This window comes from Aphelocoma coerulescens, chromosome 24, assembly GCF_041296385.1.
Source record: "Aphelocoma coerulescens isolate FSJ_1873_10779 chromosome 24, UR_Acoe_1.0, whole genome shotgun sequence".
Lineage (NCBI taxonomy): Eukaryota > Metazoa > Chordata > Aves > Passeriformes > Corvidae > Aphelocoma > Aphelocoma coerulescens.
In genome coordinates, this window is record NC_091037.1 from 4450746 (window position 1) to 4474594 (window position 23849).

The window sequence follows — 23849 nt, forward strand, 5'->3', positions numbered from 1 at the left end:
GTGGTTGGTGAGGGCTGGATGGGAGCTGGTTGTGCTGGGTGATGCTGTATGGTGCATCCCCAGTGCCCTCTGTCCTCAGGGTGCTGGGATGGTGTGGGGATGGCGTGGAGCTGTGCCCTCCATCCTCGGGGTGCTGGGATGTTGTGGGGATGGCTTGGAGCTGTGCCCTCTGTCCTTGGGGTGCTGGGATGGCATGGACCTGTGTCCTCAGGCTGCTGGGATGGCGTGGAGCTGTGTCTTCTGTCCTCAGGCTGCTGGGATGGCGTGGAGCTGTGCCCTCCATCCTCGGGGTGCTGGGATGGTGTGGGGATGGCGTGGAGCTGTGCCCTCTGTCCTCAGGCTGCTGGGATGGTGTGGAGATGGTGTGGAGCTGTGCAATCCGCATCCAGGCACCAGGATGAATGGGAGAGAGGGGGAGAAGGGACACTGTGGGTGCCTCAGAGAGGAGACAGAGTGCCAGTGGACAGGATCATGACTAAAGACAAAGTGCCTCGTGCCCTCCACCCCCAGAATAAATAACGTGGATGGCAGTCACGGAAGCCCAGGTGGGGCAGTCCTGCCCTTGGGAGCTGCCGTGTGAGACCCGGCGTCACACGGCGCAGATGCCATTGTCCCTGCAGATAATGTGGCGGGTTACATTGTTGGGAGAGGATTAGAGGAGCTGCTGTGTTTTGAAGGCCTGCTTCTCATTTGCATCTTGAACGAAGTGGGAGCACAGCCAGGTTCTGTTCTTTTGTGTTTACTTCTGAGGAAATGTGTTTATTTCCGATGATTACAAATAAATCTCCTCTGCCTTTGCTCCAGCGCCCAGAATAAAAAACATCCGGCGCCCCTTAACTGTGGAGCTGGGACTAATATTGGAAGTGAAGGAGAAATCCCATTAGGCATCTCTGGCAAATGTGATTAACAATTTCTTCTCAAAGACAAGGGTGTTCATTCTGCCCCTGTGACAGGTATTTTTGGTTGGAGGCTTCCCAGGATGAAGCATCACCCGGTCACTGTCGAGGGGCTTCGCTCCCGATCCGGGTGAGCTATTTTAGCCACTGAAATCTGGGTCAGCCAGCAAGTTTGCAACTGGTTTTGGCATCTCCATTTGTCATCCTGACGAGACATGTTACCTACAGGAGAGAGAAGCAGTTTGGGGTTGAAGGGCCATAGAGGAGTTTAAAAGTAGAGCACTGTTGGTTTGAACAAGGAAACAGGAGGGGTTTGAATCCTAGAATCACCAAATATCCTCAGCTGGAAGGGACACACAGGGATCATTAAGTCCGTGTCCTGGCTCTGCACCGGACAGCCCCAAAAATCCTACCATGTGCCCAAAAGGGTTTGGACAACAAATTGAGTTGATCCATTCCCCCAGCCTCTCGGCACAGACAGGGACTGGTGGTCTTGGCTCTTCAGGTGCAAACACGTCCCCTGGATGTCTCAGGAAGTGCATCAACATTTTGGGGTCCCACGCATCCCATTCCTCAGAATATTTTGCACCCATGGAGAGGGTTTTGCAAGACCTCTTTTATGCTTCAAACTCTTTGTGTGTTATTTATCCCTCCAAATTACTGCCAGAAAACTTGTGCTGACCCTGGCTGCAGTATTTTCTTCACCATGGAGAAGGTGTTGAGGGCAGCCCCAGGCTTCTCCCTCATGTTCAGCCGAGTCAGCAGTGCAGGAAAGGTCTGTGATGTGGCAGGGGATGAAGGTGGAGGGTGTTACAGCTCATCCCACACGTAGGAGAGGCACTGTCAGTGTCATTGATGGGGCTGGGAGGGAGCCTGCTGTGGGAGAGATGTGGGGTGTCTCCTAATAGGTGCAGGAGGAGGGAGACGGTCACCGTGTGCCACCAAACACAAAGAGCACGTCAGCAGAGTTATCTGTATTGTTGACACTAAGTGAAATAATTCCACGGCAAACTTCAAAATTAGCATTTAAGAATGAGGAATAGGGGCAATTAGAGGGGAAGCAGCGCAGCGTCGGTGCCCCCAGCTCCCACCCTCATGCATCTTCTCACGCTGCCGTGTTCAGGTTCATCGCCCTCGTCTCTGGTGGAGCGCTGGGATCCCTACAGCAGCTCTTGTCCTCCCGCAGAGTGAGGGGATCAATGTGGGTCTCAGGAGATGAAGCCTTCGAAAGCCCGCATGTATCATTGTGAGCACTGTGGGGGCCGGAGCTCCAGCAAAAGCCGGCATCCAAAGCTCCCCAGCCACTCTGGTGGAGAGTAACAGTGGTTGGAGGCAGCTGAAGGGTTGCAGATGGTGAAAAGTCTCTGCTCAAAGGCAATGAGGGTGTGAGTGGGATGCAGAGATGGAGGAGCTGATGGGATGGGTCACGTTGCACAAAGAAGGGATGCGTGGGGTAGCTGGGATGCAGCGTGCACTGCGGGCTGATGATATCATTCCCGAGATATTCCCTCTGCCTTGCTGATGGGCTTTCTCCAGGTGAACAGCAGAGCCAGGATTGAGTTTATTTCCCTCCCACGTGACAGGTGCTTTATTGTCTTTTGTCCCTTCTGGACTCGTAAGGCAGTTTCTGGAGATGGATATGGTGCCTTCAGGAAACTGTTAATGGGAGTTTGTCTTTGGTTTTAATTAGATCCCTTCAAGGGAAAACCTCCTGGCCTGCTTTATTATCCAGCTTTGTCAGAGCTTGTCTGCTTTATCTAAACACTTTGCAGAAGTCTCTTTACCTGTTTGCTTACTGGACACATTATCATAATCCTGGTCAATTGGAAATGGGGAGCAAAGACGGCTCAGCAGACAAGCGAGCGCCGTCAGCTTAGCAGCTAATGGAGATCGCTTTCCCAGACAGGTAAAGAAGCCGATGAGGTGCTCCTTGTGCCAGGGTATCTGTCGGTATTCTCTTTGTAGTGCCAATTGCCAGGGCATGGGAAAACTGGCGGTGGGAAGGTGAGATCAGCAGAGAAGGTGCCCCCAGGAATGCCGTGCGCTCTGTGCCAGCTGGTGGATGGGGCTTTTCTGCTGGTGGTGGTTCTGACACGTTCCCAGGAGGTGCAGGAGGGCTGGTTTTTTACTGGAGGGTTGTCTGGTCGTCTGTAGCTGCTGGGGATAGTCTGGGCTCCGGTGGATAGGAGCATGGTGCTGCACAAAGCCGAAGGCACTTGGTCCTAAATTAGCTGTTGAGTGGCAGCAACTGAAGAGTGAGCTGAAGGGATGGGAAGGAGGAGCCTTTGCCTCCTTGCTCTTGCCATGGGTTTGTTACAGAGGTCTCCAAGCTGCTGCTGCCTGCTTGTTCCAAGTGGTTTTGAGGGCAGTACCTGTCACCAGCACCATGGATAAGGGAGGGTGATGCTGTCCTTGCCCTCCCTCCTGTGAGTGTGTCCACCTGGGGCATCCCTGGGTGCTTGTGCGGGTGCAGCTCTGAGATGTAAATGTGAGCTGTAAATGCAGAATGAACCACCCCAGTTCTCAGGTATCCTGCACCGGCCCCAGACCGCCTCGGGAAGGACATTCCACATGTGCCAGCCAAAGCTGGGCAGCAACAGCCAAACGTACTCAGCGGTGGCACGAGCGTCTCACCCCTGTCACTTCAAACCCGAGTCCTTGTGCTTCACCCCTAATGAGGGGACCCGAGAGTACCTCGCAGGGCTATAGTCTGGATATTTATATGAGCGCAGACATGCAAGTTGTCTGTTTTACATATTGCTGCCCTGATTTTTCAGTGCACGCAATGAATAATTTACAGAAGCCGTGTGTAAGTATCTCTTTATTATTCATTATAATGAAGTGAGACAGCAGTAATAGTCCACTAGACTGGAATCCCCCAGGGCCGAACTTAACTCGGCTGTGCTTAGCTCTCCCCCAGTTAATTTGAAGGAAAAGAGGGCTCGCCTTCCCGACAAGGACGATGCCGTCTGCCGGCACAAGGCTGCCTTGGTCCGGCAGAGCCGACCTGGCGCCGGGGCATGTCTGACACCGAGCAGGCTCCCGGCGTGCCGGCAGTGCCGCGGCGGGCGTGGAGGGCCATCCGTCTTTCCCGGCGTCCGTACGTGATGTGGCTGGCAGAGACGTACAGCTCCTGCAAGGGGAAAATTACTTGTTTGCAGGAGAATATATGGCTCGTTCCTCTGAACCGAGCACCCGGGGGGACCCTCAAACATGCCAAGTATCGCCCCTTCCCTGCGCCCGATTAATAATCTCGATCGAGGTGACGCTCTGCAATCTCAGCAAGGGAGGCATATAACACCCCTGGAGCCTGGGCAGGAGAGGTGCTGCGATGGGGATGAGGACAGGAACAGCCTCCCAGCCCCTGTCTGAATTTACAGGCATGTGGAGAGGGACTCGCACGAGTTTCTTGATTGACTGTAGGTGCCTTTTCCTACAGTCCTGGCTGCACAAAGCTGTGGCAGCTCTGCCACTGCCAGCACTAGCTCACGTCTAGCTTGATTTTCCCGTTGTTTTTTTCATGCCAAGAGAAAGCTTCCCTTAGCCTAGTCCTCAGGTGGCAAAGGTGGAACTCCCAAGAGATACTGGGCTCTTAATTTAACCAAACGCTCAGAGCTTTTGCTGCAGGTGCCATGGTGGCAGCAGAGAAGGCCACAAGTAAATAGATGGAGAAGAAGCTATCAAGCAGAATGAAAAAGCCATGTTTTCCAGGAACATTTTAATTCCCTTCCCCCCCATCCCATTCTTTGCCAAGTGTAACTCAGCGCCGTGGACCGGAGCTGCTGAGCTCCTGCGTGTCTCAGAGCGGGGAGGGTGGGAGCCAGGCAGGAAATAAATAATGGAAACGACCGCGTTGTGTTTTCAAGGCACTTGTAGGATTTACAGCTGCTTATCCAAATGTTCCCTTGCCTTCGCCGTGTGCTGGCTTGGCCGTCTCCAGCTGTTTCTCTTCTTCCCCTCTCCCTGTGCATGTGCCATGGCCCCTGTCCCTGGCAGTGGGGGTGTTTATCACCCTGGGGATGGCTTGAGGGCTGTACAGACAAGCTGAACTGTCAGCACATTTTACAGCTTCATCTGGAATTCTCAGTGCACAGCGAAGGCGAGGGGGGCTGTGGAGGTGCGTGAGAAGGGCGATAGAGATGGTCTGGCTGGCTTGCAGAGTCAAACAATGGGAATTTTGTCTGTGGTTCCCCAGCTGCGTGTAAAAGGAAAAGAGAGGTTTTATTTCAGGAGAACCCACTGTTTGTATGAAATCTCACGTGATGGGGGGATGTGGAAACAGGGAAGCACAGCCATGGCGTGCACCATCTCCATGCTGGCAGTGCTGGGCAGCCACGCTCCCATCCTGCTCCCATCCCCTTTTGGGACCCAGGATGCTCTCTGTGTGTCCCATTCCAGGTGTGTGACCCTCTGTGTGTCCCCTCCAGGTGTACTGTGGATGACCGGGTCACGCGGGTAGCGTGGCTGAACCGCAGCACCATCCTGTATGCCGGCAATGACAAGTGGTCTATAGACAACCGCGTGGTCATCCTGTCCAACACCAAGACCCAGTACAGCATCAAGATACACAACGTGGACATATATGATGAGGGCCCCTACACCTGCTCCGTGCAGACAGACAATCACCCCAAGACTTCACGCGTCCATCTCATCGTGCAAGGTAGGTCTGAACGTGCCTCGTGCTGTTGCTGGATGGTTTTATCTGGAAGGCTGCCTGGACTTGGGAAGGGTTTGGAGACCCTCTTGGTAGTGGAGTTGGAGTCAGCATTAGTTGCTTCAGGCATTGCAGGGCATGGTGTGGACAAGTGCCCACCATGCCAGGGAGGAGATGAACGTGCGTTGTCTCAGCCTCGCTGTGCTGTATGGTCATCACATGGGGCAGAGGACACCTGAGAACTGACAGTGGGGCTGCTGATCTGTTCCTTATTCCCCCTTTGCCTGTCCCTGCTGTGAATTGGACCTGTCTCCGCTGCTTGGGGCCATGTTGCTCAGCTTGGTCAGTCAGGGGTTCGTTAGGAAGGTGCTTGAGAAGAGCCAAAAGCAGCGTGCTGCCAGGCACAGAGGAGAAGCAGATCCCAACAGCACAGGGTCCATGGTTTTGGGGGAGAGGTCAAAGTCACTGTGTGGCCGTGAAGGACTTTTGGCACAGGGCTTCATAGGCAAGTGTACCAATATAGCAGATGCTGTTGGGTTGCAAAGCAGCATCCTGAGGATGTTCTGATGGGGGGATCCAGGCGCTGGCAGATCAGAGGGGGCAGTAGCACTCAGATGGATGCTGCCTCTGGATTCTTGTGGCTTTGCACCAGCTATTGGCTTTTGTCCGGTCTCTAGATTAATTTTTCAGAGTTAGTGTTAGTTCAGGTTAGATAAAGATAATGAAAGTTTCCTAATCCTCTTAAAGAAGATTTATTTGGCTGAGTAGAAAGCTCTCGGAATACAATAAAGCGTGTATAAAACCAGGACCTAATCTTTCCTTTAATTTCAAACAGCTGATGGGTATTGATTTTGCAATGAGCAAATCTGAAAACTTTCTCAGCCTCGCCATGTCTCCGAGAAGCCCCCAACAGAGTTATGTATGTATTTATGTACCCTTCTCATTGGCAGGAGGCAGGGGTTGATTGTGGTCACCTATCCAACAGGTTTTCCTACCTGGTGGTTGTGGGAGTGTGTTGGGAAACCTTGGATTGTGTGCACCAGGCTGTGGGGAAGAAGGGGAGTGTTCACCTCGGGAAGAGGGGAGCAGAGATCACTGGAAGCATCCCTCCATCCCCTTGTTCGGAGCTGTCCCTCTCCCCCTTTTGAGTTGTATGCGAGCTGTCCATCTGTGAGCTTTAATCTGTTTATCCTGTCTGCTCTCTAATCGTGCTAATCCATCCAGTCAACACCGGTGAAGTATCTGAGTGCTTTGCACCTAATGAAGTCAGGTGAACGACGGCGATGCTCAGCACCCGCCGGCCTCACCCCTTTTTCAGGGTGATGCAGGCACTTGCCAGGCTTGGGCAGGTGAAGGTGAGGGAGAGTTTGTGTCCAGAGTGACTGTCCGGTGGTGAGGCATTCCTAACTGTGCTGGGGAAAGTTTTTTTTCCTGGGGTGAGCAAGTCCTGTTGAATTGCTCCCACCTCAGCGATGACTCTGGTTCTCAGCAGTGTCACTTCTCCACAGCTGGAGGGAAGTCTGAGAGGACTTGGGGGTGCAGGCACAGGTCAAGTGGCCTGTGCTGAGCAGTGTCTGTACTTCCCTTCCAATGTGTTAAGCTCAAACCACACGGTTTGCCTAAGCTGGGTTGCTGAGAAAATCCATCTGTAGGTGCCTTTGATGGTGGTGATGAAAGAGGCAAATCGTCCTGTGCTCTGTTCCTGGTTCAGCCTGAGGAAGAGAAGGTTGTATGGAGCCTTCCAGTATCTGAAGGAGCCTACAAGGAAGTCGGAGAGGGACTCTTCATCAGGAACTGCAGTTAAAAGGAATAATGGGTTCAAACTGAAAGGGGAAATTTAGGCTTGGTGTAAAGAAGAAATTCCTCCCTGTGAGGGTGCTGAGGGCCTGGCATAGGTTGCCCAGAGAAGGTGTGGGTGCCTCATCCCTGGAAGCGTTCAAGGTCAGGTTGGATAGGGTTTGGAGCAACCTGGCCTAGTGGAAGGTGTCCCTGCCCATGGCAGGGTGTTGGAACAAGATGATCTTTAAGGTCACTTCTAACCCAAGCCATTCTACCATTCAGCTCCACTGCAGTTCCTTGGTGGCTAAATTGTGCTTTCTGTGATGGTGAATAACACACAGTCCTTAGCTCAGAACTGAGAGGAAAGGAGGGCTTTTCCAAAGATGGATTTTGTTCGGGCTTTACTGCAAGCAGAGCAGTCACTTTACAGGGATGGGAGCAAAGCCCTGTTTCTGGCCTTGGAAATGAAGTTTAGGTCTGTCCTCTGTTTGTTGCCCTCACTGTGCCAGTGGGATGACAAACAAGCAGTAATGACCAGTTAGCAGCTATATTCAAGTCAATTAATTTCTATTTGTATTTTGCAAAACTATAAGTTGGCCGGAGAGACTATTGATTCTTTGTCCCCGTGTTCATTTGGGTTTTAATTGTGCTACTGCAGGGCCTGGCCTTCCCTCCCAGCAACCCAGCAATAAATCTGCCAGGGAATCGCCGTCAACAGTAAATGTGTCTCTTAGTAGCACTATTAATATGTCTCTTGCATTGGTTCATTGCAAGAGCCGTTAACAGGGTTTATAAGAGCGTAGATGGCAGGAAGCCAGAGGGGTTTTTTGTCTCCCTTTTCCTCTTTTTGTCAGGAGCTGCCTCGTGATGAAGGGATGGATGCTTTCAGAGACATGCATGATGCTTTTGGCACGCTGGTGCGTTCTGGGGAGAATTCGGGATGCAGAGAGAACAGGCATTTAAGCTCATATAAGTAGAAGATGAACCACCTCATCCTCCTCTTGTCATAAAGGCTGGAGTGGAGCTGAAGGGGGGTGGACCTTGGTGAGCCCTCCTGCCTCTCTGGGGTGAGCACTGTGAAGGCCACCTCTCAAAACGGGGAGAAGGAGTGAGAGCTCCTGGGAGGTGCAGGCTTGCAAGGAGGAGCTGGGAGACCTTAATGGCATCGTGCTGCAGGATGGTTTTGGTGTGAGGAGTGTGTTAGACTGTAGGCAGGATGCAGCCCTGCCTTCATGGCTTGGGCTGCTTCAGGGTGTAGTTCAGTCTGAAACATGGAGCTCAGGGTCAGCGTTTTGGTGGAGGCTGTGAGCTTGGGATCCCATCTGGTGGAGATTTTGGTGGTAAACCTTGGTACTGGGCCATCCTTACCTAACAGACGTATTTGATATTCCTCAGATATCCTCTGTTTCTGATTCATTTAGAGAACCCTTTCCTGTACTGCCTAATCCTACTTGCCACAGATTTTCACTGAAGCCTGTCCCAGTGGTTGGCATTGTTACTGTTGTTTCTGGTTGGCACAGTCCATTTCCCATCTCGGTGTTCGCTGCTTTCCTCATCCAGGTTTTGAAGGACCATGGCCTTCATTTACAGGGTGTGTTATCCAAATGCACCTAAGGATGCTGTCCTGGAGCTGGTCCTGTGTCTCATGCACTGCCTCTCAAAGCAGACCTAGCTTCTCAGTGAGTGTTTCAAAACCAGAGTCTTTTATTTTTCCCTTGTGATAACAGCTGCCTCCTTAAGGCTTTCAAATGGCCACCCCTCCCCCACAAGCCATCCCCATTGAGATCTTTTTCTTCAGAGGGAAAAGGCTGGATGAAAAGGAGCAACCAGGCCCCTATCTCAACCTTCCTTCCTCCCTGAAGAGGCAGAGGATGGGCAGGAGAGTGAAAATGGCCAAATGTAGGCGATGCAGGAGCAATGTGGCAATGAATTCAAAGCCAAAGCAGCCCATCGAAAATCTGGAAGGAATAGCAAAGATTGAAGAAGGAAGCAACTGGAAGGGGAATAAAAACAAAAAAAAAGGATGAGAAGAAAAGCCCAGAGACCCTGGAACAAAGGAAAGAGAGAAGGAAATGTGCGCACACAGAAAAGCACCAGAGCATCAAAAGGGCAGGAGGCAGCAAAGGGGAGAAATGAAAGAGTAATGAAGGAGTGAGGGCAGGCAGAGGGGGAAGGTCTGGAAGGAGGAAGAGTTGGACAGGCAGGAAACACTGGGCACGCACTGCCCAGATGGGAGCAACCGCTGTCCCTAAAGTGCCTGCCATGATGTGCTGCCCCGAAATCTGGATGGGAAAACGGGAAAGGGACAGGATGGGGTACACCCAGACAGCATCCTCAGGCTCCCATTCTCAAAGCCGCTTGAAATTGGTGAAAAGGAGCCATTGGGATGTGCCACAGGGACCAGCAGCATCAGATGATTAATTACTGCAAAAAAACAAAACTGGGGAAGAGGAGGGAGAACTGGCGAAGTTGTTTCCCCATTATACTTCCAAACAGAAAGAACGTTTTAGCTTGCGCACAAATAGCTCCCTGGGAAGCACTCTCACTTCCTAATTGTTCATAAATTTACTGACAGGTGGTTACACAGTAGGTATAACACTGTGAGTTTTGGTTTTATTGCTTTCCCTGTCTCAGTGTGAAAACTTGGAGGAAAAGAATGCGCTGCGAGCAGTCGGGTGAGTCCGCCTGGCAAAGGGTGCTCGGTGCCTGTATTTCATTTTTGACGTGTTCGATCCCATAAAAGGATGCCACAGAGAGTGTTTTACTGGGGGAAGGCTGTGAAAAGAGGGTGTTCAAGACACAGTAAAGGGAAAGGGAAAATATTCCCAAAATGGAGTGCCTGTAGAAAAAGTGAGGCCATGACATGCCGCTCGCTTGGCAGGGAAATTTGACAAAAATCATTTTGTAGACCAAACTGTAGCTTTTAGAAGTGTTTAATCCATTATCTCAATAAAATCACCTCTGATGAGCCTCTCAGACTGGGCTGCCACCAGGAAGGTTAGATCAGAGGTGACCATCATCGCTGCTGAGAAGCCACCGATGTCACCTCATTGCCCCAGTCACCTCCCCTATGGGAACACTGAGGTGCATTTGCACTGGGTTACTCTGTGTGTCCTTGCAGGTGTCTCCTGCACCCCAGAAGCAGTGAGCTGGAGAGAGGGAAAACATCCATTTCCATCTGCCAGCCAGGAGCTGGCTCTCAGGGGCCCGGTTTAAGGGCATCAGCCCCAAACAGGAGCTGTTCTAGGGAAGGTCTCGTATTGCTGGTGCCTTCAGCAGACACACACGGACTGGAGGAGGCCCCGGTGCCACCCTGCTGTGCTTCTCATCAGCAAAGGAGATGGAAAGCACAGGCAAAATGTGAGCTTTCAGCATATTTGCCTCCTTTGTGCTGACTTTCTGTACGCTAATGAGACCTTGCACGGTGACACCTCTGACAGCCCCATCCTGCCTGTGCCAGGGAGGCTTGTGCAGAGCTGGAGATGCCTGGGGCTATAGGCAGCTGGGGTGCTGTGAAGGGAGGCAGTGTCATCTCCTGCAGGCATCCGACCCCTGCTAGGGTGACAGTCCCCCTCCCTGCCGGTGACAGCATCACCTGTCACAGGACACAGCTGGACACTGCAGCTGGAGAGGTGAGGGAGCTGCATGAACGCTGCACCTCCCCAAAATCGGAGGTGTGTGAGAGGGGATGGAAAGCAAGGTGCCAGGGCAGCACCACAACGTTCTGTAGGTGTGACGGTGTCCAGGGAGGCTTCAGAACTCTGAAGATGAGCTGTCCCTCTCTACTGTCCCCCAAGTCAAGGTGGACAAATGGCTGTTGCCTGGCGGTTTGAAGAGCCCATAGGTATCCATCCGTCATCTCCCCTTACCAGCAGTGTAGGAAGAGGTCTCTTTTAATGGATTAGGAGCTAATGATGTGGAGGAGGGACATCAGTTGCATGTGTCAGCTGCAGTGCTCATGCAGGCTCTCTGCTCCGAGGCGTGCAGCAGTAATGATCTGGCAGCTAAAAATAATCCAGGGCCATGGCAGCGAGTGCCTCCGGTAGGGATCGGCGCTCTGGAGCGGCCGGGGGATGAGTCAGCCTGCACGCGGTCATGTGCGTCAGCGGTGTGTGTAGTCACTGATCACGCAGCGATTCCCGAGGTGCTGTTTCTTCCCGCACGGTTTAGTAGGGAAGGGGCGTCCCCACCGGCAGTGACCATCCCTCCTCACGCTTGGGTGTCCAGTAGTGGCTCGCCAGGTTCGAGCTTTCCCATTGCTTTTGTCCCCAGATGGGACAACAAGTGCAAAGCCATCACTGGTGCCCAGAGCGGATGGTGGGATGGAGCATACTTGGAGAGAGCCCCACAGAAACCCCGAGTATTGCACGTGGCATCACAGGACATGGTAGCGTCACCAAGGTGTGATCCACGGCCAGCCCCACAGGGCCCAGTCTGGGAGGTGAGGGCAGGGATGGCACCTCACAGTTCCCATGGATGGTGGCAGACACTGGCACGCGCCCAGACCCCACAGAGAGCATGGATGGGCTCATCAGGTGGTTCAGGTCTCGAGTGGTAAAGGAAGGAGATAAATCATGGGCTTATTGTTATTGAATTTAGTGGCATCGCTTTCACATTCAATTTCTCTCGCCAGCTTTCCGAACAAACAAGAAATTACAGTGCAAATGTATTTTTTGGCTTACCAAACCTTATGCATTAACTTCCCTGTGATTAATATTACGCAGGGTTGACGAAATCCTCTGTGCGCTGCTCGTCGCTCCGGTGAGACCGCGCCGCTCGTCGCTTCCCCAGGATTTATTCTGTATTCAATTTGCTTGTAGTTCTAGACTTCTATGAGGAAGGACTGTGGATAAAAGGGGATAGAGATGGTGTTCTGCCCTATTTTTCTGACTGCAGCTGTGTAGGGCAGAAGGAGAGAACTGTAGAGAACCAGAGGTAATTCAGGGAAAGGATGCTGTCACCAGGTAAAGGACTAGGAACAACACCTGCAGTCATGCTGAAGGGCCACAAGGCATTAGCAGGCCTGCCTGACCTGGGAGGGGAGGACCAAGAAGGATCTATGGGGCATGGGAGAGCCTTTGGACTCCACGCCCAGCACTGATCCCAAGCTGTTACCACCTTGAGACACGGCAGCTTTGGTGGGATGTGCTTGTCAGGGCAGCCATGCCTTGGCCATCCCTGTCCCATGATATTGACAGGGCACGGCTGCAGGTTGGTTTTATCCACACAGTCATGTTTGTCACCAAACTCGCCCTGCCTGCATCCCTAAGTGGCCCCAGTTTCCACCCACTCCTCCCATAGGATTAAATCCTCCCATGGCAAAGCCAGTGCGTCCTTGAGACGCCATCCTTGACAGCCCAGTCAGTGGGATCTATAAAAATGTAATCAAGGTCCTTCGATGTCCTTCTCCAAGTCCTGATAACCTCGTAGGCAACGATCGCAGTCACGGGTATCGAGCTGCCCAGTGGGGTCCCTGTGCTGTCCATGGGTGTCCCTCCACTGCCCTGCCAGCTCACAGGGACATCCCTGATTGGATTAGGGCAGGCAGTGGAAGCCCAGCCGTGCTTCCCTGGCCTCTGGATGTTTGGGAAATGCAGTTCCTCACTGTGAGACCTGCTGGCATGTCTGTGTCAGCATCCTTTGCTAAAGGAAGGGCTTTCAGGCTGATGTGTGGTTTTGTGTGGCTTGGGGTTTTCCGAATGGGAGCACTGGGACTGTAGTGGTTATGGGTAGTGGTAATTTTTTCCACAGGAATGGAAGTATTTCTGTGCCCAGGAGAGGGACAGGCTCACATCTGTGCACAGAGCACCAGTTTCTGAATCTCAATTTGTACTTGTGGTTTGGGACTCAGGGGACAGGAAAGGGATGTCAGCCTTGAACTGGAGGTGGCTGGGAGGGTGAAGATAGAACTATGACCATAATTTTGCTGATACTCTGAATCACATGCCATTGCTCTAGTCCAGCTCCACAGCACCTGTAGGCAAGAGCACGCAAGGAAGAGATAGCCTGCCATCTGGAGCAGGGGTGGCATCCCAAGGTCTCAGCATCCACTAATGATGCTGCTGTCATCTCAGACCAAAACTGCTCACGAGGAGGGCTGGTTTGCAGGCTCATGAGCAGATGAAAAATGCCCAGTTGTGGGAAGCCTTGTCCTGGATGTTCCTGTAGTTTTCAGATGTTCCTGGTACCAGTTTGAGGTGCTGTTATTGGAGGGGAGAGGTGCAAGGATTCTGGTAATAGGGGTTGGTGTCATCTTGTCTCAGTGAGGAAGGGCCATTCTCAGCCTTCCTGCAGCTCATTATGGCTGCGTTGTCGGAGTTGGCCGGCTCTGCTCCGAGCGTTAACTACGTTTTCTAGCAGTTGCCGGCACACACTTTTCATTTTTGGATTGCTGCTTTCCCCTGAAGGACTCAGACAATCTCCCTCTGCTATAACAGACTGTACTTCTATATTAATGTGTCAAGTTGCTGGGAAATTTACTGCTTTGCAGAACCCATAGGGCTGCAGAGCCCGTGCCACATCTTTGCCGTGGCTCCATCCTGCTGTGCCGCCTCTGCTGCACCAGGAGGGAGGAGAACCTCCCTGGGGGTGTGAGAAGAGCTTCCTCGGGGGTGCGAGCAGAGCCAGGCAGCCACACTTTCCCTTGCAGGCAGTGCTGGTGTTGGCCACAGTGGTTTTCAGGTGATTATCCTTGAATCCCAGCACTGTGGGAGAGCCCTGGGTGCAAGTATTGGGCATCTGATGCCACTTGACCTGAAGTCTCAGCATGTTGTGTGCTTGGGGAGGGGGCACAGGGCATCCTTTCTGGCATTGTAGGTGTGGTGTTTTGTTTGGGGAGGGTTGTTAAATACAGCCTCATCTACTCCCTGGGGTGCAGACCCTTCAGGGGGTTATGTCCGACAGCCCAGAGCGCCGGGAAGCAGCATTGGCAAGCGAGCTTTAATTGCTTTTTGCCATGGCTGGGGATATTTATGGGTACAGAGATTGCCAAGTTATTTATTAGATGGAGTATCTGGGGATAGAGTAATATAAATCACCCTGGCCAGTATTGAAGGAGCAGACGCTCAGTAATTTAAACAGCTTTAATAAATATGCTAAAATATGAGCCTTGTCGCAGGCCATAACGAGAGCTGGTTATCGGGGTCTTGGCCACGGAGCAGGGGCTGGCACAGTGAGTGGACCCCTCCATGCCCCATATCCATGCTTGGCTCCAGTCCAAGATACTGGTTTGGAGACATGGAATTGGTGACTGGACAGGGCAATGGAGTGGACACCAGCGTCACGTGATGGGACAGGTCTCATGGCTGGGGCCTCCCAGCAGGGCCTGGCAAGCTGGTGTGTTGATGGTGTCTTTGGTGGCCTTCATGTCTTGCAGTGCCCCCCCAGATTGTCAACATCTCGTCGGACATCACCGTGAACGAGGGCAGCAGCGTGACCCTCATGTGCCTGGCCTTCGGGAGGCCGGAGCCCACCGTCACGTGGCGGCACCTCTCCGGGAAAGGTGAGCCTTTTCTTGGTGGATAAACCTCCTGGGTCTGAGGAGGGGTTGTCCTGGCCTGTATGGGATGGATGGATGTCCCCCTGCAGTCAGGGTGGCATTAAGGTGGCTCACAGTCAGGGGTGCTGACCTGTTGGTGTGCCCTGAGACAGGGCTGAGGATGCTTGTCAAGGGCTGTCTCAAGCTTCCTGGGTGAAAGAGATGCCAGACGCGTCAGGGCAGGGGCATGGGGGAGTTCCTGGTGTGGGTGTCCATGGGTGACGGTACCACACGTTCAGTACATCCCCCAGGGCAGACCTTTGTGAGTGAGGACGAGTACCTGGAGATCACAGGCATCACACGGGAGCAGTCCGGGGAGTACGAGTGCAGCGCCGTCAACGACGTGGCCGTCCCGGACGTGCGGAAAGTCAAAGTTACCGTCAACTGTGAGTGCAGGGGGTGGGGGGAATGGTGCTGGGGTGGGTGCACAGGGCCCAGTGTGACACAGCACGATGTCTCCACAGACCCACCATTCATCTCCAACGCCAAGAACACGGGCGCCTCGGTGGGCCAGAAGGGCATCCTGCAGTGCGAGGCTTCGGCCGTCCCCGTGGCGGAGTTTCAGTGGTTCAAGGAGGACACCAGGTGAGGGGCTGAAGAGGCGGTGAAGGATGGGGGGGCAGCCACAGCCTTGGGGTGACGAGGTGAGGAGGTAGAGGGGGTGACAGTGCCTGAGGGTATTATGAGGAAGAAGACTGCGATCAACTCCTTTTGGTGGGTGCTCAGCTAAGGGCTGAGGAAATCCCAGAGTTGTTTCTCCCGGGGGTGGTGGCTGTGGGACACATGGATTAGGCTGGGTTATGGGATGGAGAATGGGATGAAGAGTTTGTCTTCAAAACTGGGATGCGCAACTCCAGTGGGGGAACATGAGGGTGTATACTGGTGTTGGCTGGTGTGGAGCAAAGGTGTGCTCAGGGAGGGACAAGATACATCCCAGAGCCCCAGCCCTGTTCTCCCAGCACCGCTACCCGCGTTTCTCCGCAGGTTAGCGAACGGGCTGGAGGGTGTGCGGATCGAGAGCAAGGGCCGCCTGTCCACGCTGACCTTCTTCAACGTCTCGGAGAAGGACTACGGCAACTACACGTGCGTGGCCACGAACAAGCTGGGCAACACCAACGCCAGCATCATCCTCTATGGTAGGTGCCGTTTTTTGCAGTAAGGTGAGGTGACAAAGAGGAGTAAGAGAAGGAGGGTGAAGAGGAGGCATTTGGAGAGGAAGAGGATGAAGAGGAGGAGGATGAAGAGGAGTTTGAAGAGCACAATGAAGAGGAGGAGGATGAAGAGAAAGAGGCTGGCAGACAGCCAGTGGTGGAGCGATGGAGCAGAGCTGGCCGTATTTGGTGTTCCTGGTCCGCTGAGGTGCCAAACAGCACAAACCCCGAGCAGTGAGGTCCTGCCAGAGGATGCTCAGAGGATGAGATCTGTATCAGCCCGACAGTGGGTGCACAGCACAGTCGGCCAACAGCCGGTTGAGCCCTGGTGTTGCTGGAGCACAGGGGTGAGGAGGGAGCCTGGCACAGGTGAGAATGCGCTCCGGGTGCATGGTGTGGGGTTTTCCCTTGTTTGCTACTGGCAGGACTGCCAGCAGAGATCACATTATGCTGGCAATAGCAGGACAGGTGACATTCAGGCGGCCAGGGCAGGAAGGTGCTTGAGGAATGGTGTCATCAAGGACAGCTGTCACTGAGGAAGGTGCTGTGTACCTGTGGCCTGTCCCTTTGGCATCCTGACAAGCTGAGAGGGCTGTCACAGTCCAAGGACAGCAGGAGCCTGCCTTTCCCCAGCAGGGCTCCAGCAGGAGGGAGAGGATGGAAGTCAGGCAGCAGGCTCAAGGAGACGTTGAGAGGGAGAAGAGTTTCCACACCAGCTTGGACTTTGGCAGCATCAGGGTGGACAGTGGGAGCTTTGCACTGTGGTGGGGGCCTGGGGGGTGCTTGGTGATTTGGGGTGATGGGAGGGGCACATCTTTGGCTTTGGTTGTGGGGCTGGCTGGCCCATGGTTTTGGCTCCACTGGGCTCTGTAGGGTTGTGTTTGGGTCCGGTGAGTGCCAGTCTGTGGTGTTTGGGTAGGGGCTGGTCCAGGCCTTTCTATTCTAACCGGTTCTCCTCTGCCCTGGCCTGATTTCTTCTCTTTGGGTCAAAGCTTTGGGTTTTGCTCCCTCTCCACTGTTCTGTTCTCTCGTGTTTTACCTTTTTGGTGAAGAAATCTTTCCCAATATCCAGTATAATGCAGTATTGTATAATGGACAATATATAATACAAATATAATATGGAATATATTATTAATAATATATACATAACATAAATATATAGATATGACAATATATTATTCATAAATTACATTTAATAATAGTGTCTTGTTGACTTATATCATTATATATATATAGTTATATATACATATATTGTTATAATAGATATATATTGTTCCTTATTATGTATTATGCATTATACCGTATATAAATTATAATATATCTAATATACATCATTAGTTTTTATATAGTACAATATATAACTTACAATGTATATGAGGTATTTTATATATATATATATAAATGGTTTAGTGGTTTAGGGATTACCGTGGCGGTGCTGCATTGATGGTTGGATTTGATGCTCTTAAACGTCTCTTCCAATCCTGATGATTCTATGACTCTATAAAGTAAATATTATATTTATGATATTTAGTATATAAATAAGTACATTAATTTTCCAATCCAGTTTTCCCAATATCCATTTTTTTTCCATTTCCCTGTCCTGCTGGCACTCTTACACTTGCTCTCTCTCTGATGTGAGACAAAATAACATCACCTAAGTCTTTCTTTTTTCCATGACTTGAAACCAGACTAAAGAATAATTTCAGTGCAGGTGACTCCCTCTATTCAGAAGGGCCCTGGATTAGGGATTTTTGATTTTGTTCCATGCTATGGATAAGTGCAGCTATCTCATGGTTATCTTTTATTTGACATCATCTGTTTCCAGGCATTTTTCCTTCTCTCAGCAGTTAATGTTGTTCTTTACACACCCCTCCCGTGACAGCACAGCAATCCTCTCACACCAGTTATTAATTGATGCCAACATGCAGAGAAAACAAAATTTCACCTTGTTTTAATAAATTAATCCCCCAGATCCAGCAGGCTGAAGTGAAGTACATTGGAGGTGATTCCATAGCTGGCAAAGCAGGGATATTAAAAATCAAACATCCATAAAAAGTGAGATCTAGGAGCCCAATCCTGTGGCCAAGTTTAACAAATTCTCCCTGCCTTGTAGCAACTCCATTACTGTTAGTAGTGGTCAGTGGAATACTAATATTCCTCTAATCTTTGTTTTATATAAAAAGGAAGATTAGGAAAATATTTATTATTGAGACAGCAAGAAAAAGGCTTAGTAAGGAAAAGTAAAAAACTTAAAATGTTCCATTTGTTTTCATGTGGGTATTTACCTGCACCAACACTGAAGCTTAAATTTGTCTTTGAAGGGATATTGGCACATCCTTTGAATATTGCTGAACACTCTGAACACCTAAAACTATTTTAATTTCATAACTTTTAATGGAGAAAAAGGCAAACATTCCTATTCTATTTCTCCCCCCCCCCCATCTTTCAAGTGTGTATTGAGTGGAACACACTGGAGCAGTGAGGAGCAGGCCATGGAGTGGGCTCAGGAAGGAATTTAAGCAGGTGGGATTCCATCCCTCCTCAAGGATTGCGCTTTTTTCATTTTGTGAACGTGTTGTGAAATTCAACAGCTTGTCAGTCAAAACTGCAGCTTCTTGGAAACACAGGGGAGAGAGGAAAAGATGGGCTCTGGGGAGAGCTTCTATTTGGGTATGTGCGTGGTGTTTCTTGGACAGTCTCTACCAGCCTTTGCCAAAGGGGCGAGCAGCACAAGTGGTTGGAAATCTGCTGATTTTTTTATTTAAAAATTTCATGTCTGGGCTCACTTTTTGATGAGAACATTGCATATTGTACTTGCTATTTATATCTAGAGATAGGGGGAAAAAATCACCCAAACCTGGATCTTTACATCTCTTTCAAGTGCAGCGTGTTCCTCAGTCAACAAGAGAAATTCCCCCAAGCCCCCATTCCAAACTGGGAGCTCTGGGACCTTTTATTGGCCCTTTCCATTGAAGAGCTATTGGAATAAAAAGAGATGTAGATGTTTTATAAAAGATGCCATCTGCATTTTTCTGATGTTCAGGGTCTCATTTCTAGTATGTAATCTCTGTGATTGATGATTGGGTGAGTTAACTGAATGTAAGTTAAAATACCAAGTGTTAGATGTGATTTAAACCAATTATTCTATGGAGAGATAAAATCTTTTCATGCTTTATTGTGCGCTCTCTTAAGAATCAGCAGCTTCAGACTAAATACATAAAAGCAAGGGAAAGCAATTATGTCTTTAAGAATAAGAGCTCTGATTCAATATTTAAAGACTGTTTGACTTAAAACACTTAAAACACAAGTCATAGAATCACAGAATGGTTTGGCCTGGAAGGGACCTTAAAGCTCATCCAGTTGCACCCCCAGCCATGGGCAGGGACACCTCCCACTGTCCCAGGGTGCTCCAAGCTCTGTCCAGCCTGGCCTTGGGCACTTCCAGGGATCCAGGGGCAGCCACAGCTTCTCTGGGCACCCTGTGCCAGGGACTCACTATAAATTATTTGAGTTTTGCAAAAAGAGAATCAGTGCAAAATGTATGCAAAAAAAAAAAAAAAAAAAAGGTAAGAAATAACATGTTTGCCCTGTTTCCCCATTGCTGTGCAGTGCCTGTGATTTCAGTGATTTTCTGTGTTTGTTTGTGCACACAAACCAGTAATCTGACAAACCTAGGAGATACTACAAGTGGAAATTAGTAAGGAGAGGAGAAGGAGGCAGTGCTGTATTCAGGGAATATAAATCTGAACCAGGTCTTTTGTACAGGAGAGAAAGTAATTACCCCACATCTATTTTTGTGCATTACAGGAACTTCGAAGGGCAGGTGAATCTGTCCAAATGCTCTTTTGTGTCCGCCACCGGCACTGCTTTTCAGGTCAAGGGAGCAGCTCACACCTCATTTCATCATTCTGCAAGTTGCCACCTGCCATTATTAATACCCCACAAAAAATCTGAGATATGTAAGCTCTGAAGTTGCTGCCAAAGAGTTCTGGGAATTGCAATCCTCAGCGTTCTTGTGCTTCAGGAATCTGCTGGTTGGCAGCTCAGGGCTTGGTGGTCACACCTTGCTGTGCCATGGCGCCACAGCCAGCCCGGCTGGAAGCAGAGGAGGGGACAGAACACTGTGGGGTGGGGAATGACAAAGGCTTCCATTCTCTCTGGTCAACAATAAAATGATTTTTTCCTGTTAATTGAGTGGGTTATGCTGTGTGGATGTTCTGGGTGGGAGCAGGGCAGATGTCCAGCAGGTGGCTGGTGCTGGGGGAGGGCTGTGCTGGTGCTTGGGGCCTCATGGCTCTGGGTTGAGCCATCCCTCCCCTCAGCAGCTTCTGCTCCAAGCACCCCTCAGGAAATCGCAACTCTCCTCTGGAGCCAGGCTGGGAGAGCTGGGAGTGGTCACTTGGAGGAGAGGAGGCTCCAGGGACATCTTAGAGCCCCTTCCAGGGCCTAAAGGGGCTCCAAGAGAGCTGGAGAGGGCTAAATCTTCAGATTAATTTATGTCATTGGGGTAATTTGGGGCCAGCTAATCAGCATTTGCAGTTACTGTAAGCCATTTGGGTTACCTGGGGTCAAAGTCACTTTCTATAGAGTAGGGCATGGTTCCTTTAGGTCTTTGGGGTCAATCAATTAACACTTGTAGATCTTTGAGGGTTACTAGAGGTCAAATATGTTCCGTGCAGAGCACTTTGAGGTTACTATAGGCCATTACTGGGGGGCAACCAGTTAAGATTTGGGGTAAGTAGAGGTCAAACTCACTCTCTGCAGAACACTTTGGGGGTTACTATAGGTCATTGGGGGCTACTTGAGGTCAACCAGTGGCTTTTTGGGGTTACTATAGGTCATTGGGGTTACTAGAGGTCAAACATGTTCTGTGCAGAGCACTTTGAGGTTACTTGAGGTCATTATTTGAGGTCAACCAGTTACTATTTGGGGTTACCATAGGTCATTGGGGGTTACTAGAGGTCAACCAGTGGCTTTTTGAGGTCACTATAGGTCATTGGGGTTACTAGAGGTCAAACATGTTCTGTACAGAGCACTTAGAGGTTACTATAGGTCATTACTGAAGGGCAACCAGTTACTATTTGGGGTTACTATAGGTCATTGGGGGTTACTAGAGGTCAACCAGTTACTATTTGGGGTTACTAGAGGTCATTGGGGTTTACTTGAGGTCAACCAGTTACTATTTGGGGTTATTATAGGTCACTGGGGTTTACTTGAGGTCAACCAGTTACTATTTGGGGTTATTATAGGTCACTGGGGTTACTATAGGTCATTGGGGTTACTAGAGGTCAAACTTGTTCTGTGCAGAGCACTTTGAGGTTACTATAGGTCATTACTGGAGGGCAACCAGTTAAGATTCGGGGTTACTATAGGTCAACCAGTTACTATTTGGGGTTACTAGAGGTCATTGGGGGTTACTAGAGGTCAACCAGTTGCTTTTTGGGGTTACTATAGGTCATTGGGGTTACTTTAGGTCATTGGGGTTATTAGAGGTCAAACATGTTCTGTGCAGAGCACTTTGAGGTTACTTGAGGTCATTATTTGAGGTCAGCCAGCTAAGCTTTGGGGTTACTATAGGTCATTGGGGGTTACTAGAGGTCAACCAGTGGCTTTTTGAGGTTACTAGGGGTCATTGGGGTTACTTTAGGTCATTGGGGTTACTAGAGGTCAAACTTGTTCTGTGCAGAGCACTTTGAGGTTACTATAGGTCATTACTGGAGGGCAACCAGTTACTATTTGGGGTTACTATAGGTCATTGGGGTTACTAGAGGTCAACCAGTGGCTTTTTGGGGTTACTATAGGTCATTGGGGTTACTAGAGGGCAAACTTGTTATGTGCAGAGCACTTTGAGGTTACTTGAGGTCATTATTTGAGGTCAGCCAGCTAAGCTTTGGGGTTACTATAGGTCATTGGGGGTTACGTGAGGTCAACCAGTGGCTTATTGGGGTTACTAGAGGTCATTGGGGTTACTAGAGGTCAAACTTGTTCTGTGCAGAGCACGTTGAGGTTACTATAGGTCATTACTGGAGGGCAACCAGTTACTATTTGGGGTTACTAGAGGTCATTGGGGTTTACTTGAGGTCAACCAGTTACTATTTGGGGTTATTATAGGTCACTGGGGTTACTATAGGTCATTGGGGTTACTAGAGGTCAAACTTGTTCTGTGCAGAGCACTTTGAGGTTACTTGAGGTCATTATTTGAGGTCAGCCAGCTAAGCTTTGGGGTTACTATAGGTCATTGGGGGTTACTAGAGGTCAACCAGTGGCTTTTTGAGGTTACTAGAGGTCATTGGGGTTACTTTAGGTCATTTGGGTTACTAGAGGTCAAACTTGTTCTGTGCAGAGCACTTTGAGGTTACTATAGGTCATTACTGGGGGGCAATCAGTTAAGATTTGGGGTTACTATAGGTCAACCAGTTACTATTTGGGGTTACTAGAGGTCATTGGGGGTTACTAGAGGTCAACCAGTTGCTTTTTGGGGTTACTGTAGGTCATTGGGGTTACTTTAGGTCATTGGGGTTATTAGAGGTCAAACATGTTCTGTGCAGAGCACTTTGAGGTTACTTGAGGTCATTATTTGAGGTCAGCCAGCTAAGCTTTGGGGTTACTATAGGTCATTGGGGGTTACTAGAGGTCACCAAGTGGCTTTTTGGGGTTACTATAGGTCATTGGGGTTACTAGAGGGCAAACTTGTTATGTGCAGAGCACTTTGAGGTTACTTGAGGTCATTATTTGAGGTCAGCCAGCTAAGCTTTGGGGTTACTATAGGTCATTAGGGGTTACGTGAGGTCAACCAGTGGCTTATTGGGGTTACTAGAGGTCATTGGGGTTACTATAGGTCATTGGGGTTACTAGAGGTCAAACTTGTTCTGTGCAGAGCACGTTGAGGTTACTATAGGTCATTACTGGAGGGCAACCAGTTACTATTTGGGGTTACTAGAGGTCATTGGGGTTTACTTGAGGTCAACCAGTTACTATTTGGGGTTATTATAGGTCACTGGGGTTACTATAGGTCATTGGGGTTACTAGAGGTCAAACTTGTTCTGTGCAGAGCACTTTGAGGTTACTTGAGGTCATTATTTGAGGTCAGCCAGCTAAGCTTTGGGGTTACTATAGGTCATTGGGGGTTACTAGAGGTCAACCAGTGGCTTTTTGAGGTTACTAGAGGTCATTGGGGTTACTTTAGGTCATTTGGGTTACTAGAGGTCAAACTTGTTCTGTGCAGAGCACTTTGAGGTTACTATAGGTCATTACTGGGGGGCAATCAGTTAAGATTTGGGGTTACTATAGGTCAACCAGTTACTATTTGGGGTTACTAGAGGTCATTGGGGGTTACTAGAGGTCAACCAGTTGCTTTTTGGGGTTACTGTAGGTCATTGGGGTTACTTTAGGTCATTGGGGTTATTAGAGGTCAAACATGTTCTGTGCAGAGCACTTTGAGGTTACTTGAGGTCATTATTTGAGGTCAGCCAGCTAAGCTTTGGGGTTACTATAGGTCATTGGGGGTTACTAGAGGTCACCAAGTGGCTTTTTGGGGTTACTATAGGTCATTGGGGTTACTAGAGGGCAAACTTGTTATGTGCAGAGCACTTTGAGGTTACTTGAGGTCATTATTTGAGGTCAGCCAGCTAAGCTTTGGGGTTACTATAGGTCATTAGGGGTTACGTGAGGTCAACCAGTGGCTTATTGGGGTTACTAGAGGTCATTGGGGTTACTATAGGTCATTGGGGTTACTAGAGGTCAAACTTGTTCTGTGCAGAGCACGTTGAGGTTACTATAGGTCATTACTGGAGGGCAACCAGTTACTATTTGGGGTTACTAGAGGTCATTGG

The 23849-nt window shown here is 50.1% G+C and overlaps 1 protein-coding gene across 6 annotated transcripts in view; it reads left to right on the plus strand.

Annotated features, from left to right (window-relative positions):
* OPCML (opioid binding protein/cell adhesion molecule like) overlaps positions 1–23849 on the plus strand; it is a 109182-nt gene that overhangs the window by 78153 nt on the left and 7180 nt on the right. For 3 of the 6 annotated variants that reach the window (XM_068994783.1, XM_068994789.1, XM_068994788.1), the window contains 5 exons: positions 5324–5556; positions 14705–14830; positions 15106–15252; positions 15331–15451; positions 15851–16002. In XM_068994783.1, the coding sequence (XP_068850884.1) occupies positions 5324–5556; positions 14705–14830; positions 15106–15252; positions 15331–15451; positions 15851–16002 (779 nt within the window). Of the gene's footprint in view, positions 1–5323; positions 5557–14704; positions 14831–15105; positions 15253–15330; positions 15452–15850; positions 16387–19824; positions 20175–23849 lie in introns of those variants that run through there. The other 3 variants (XR_011146583.1, XM_068994787.1, XM_068994786.1) reach the window with 3 other exon arrangements.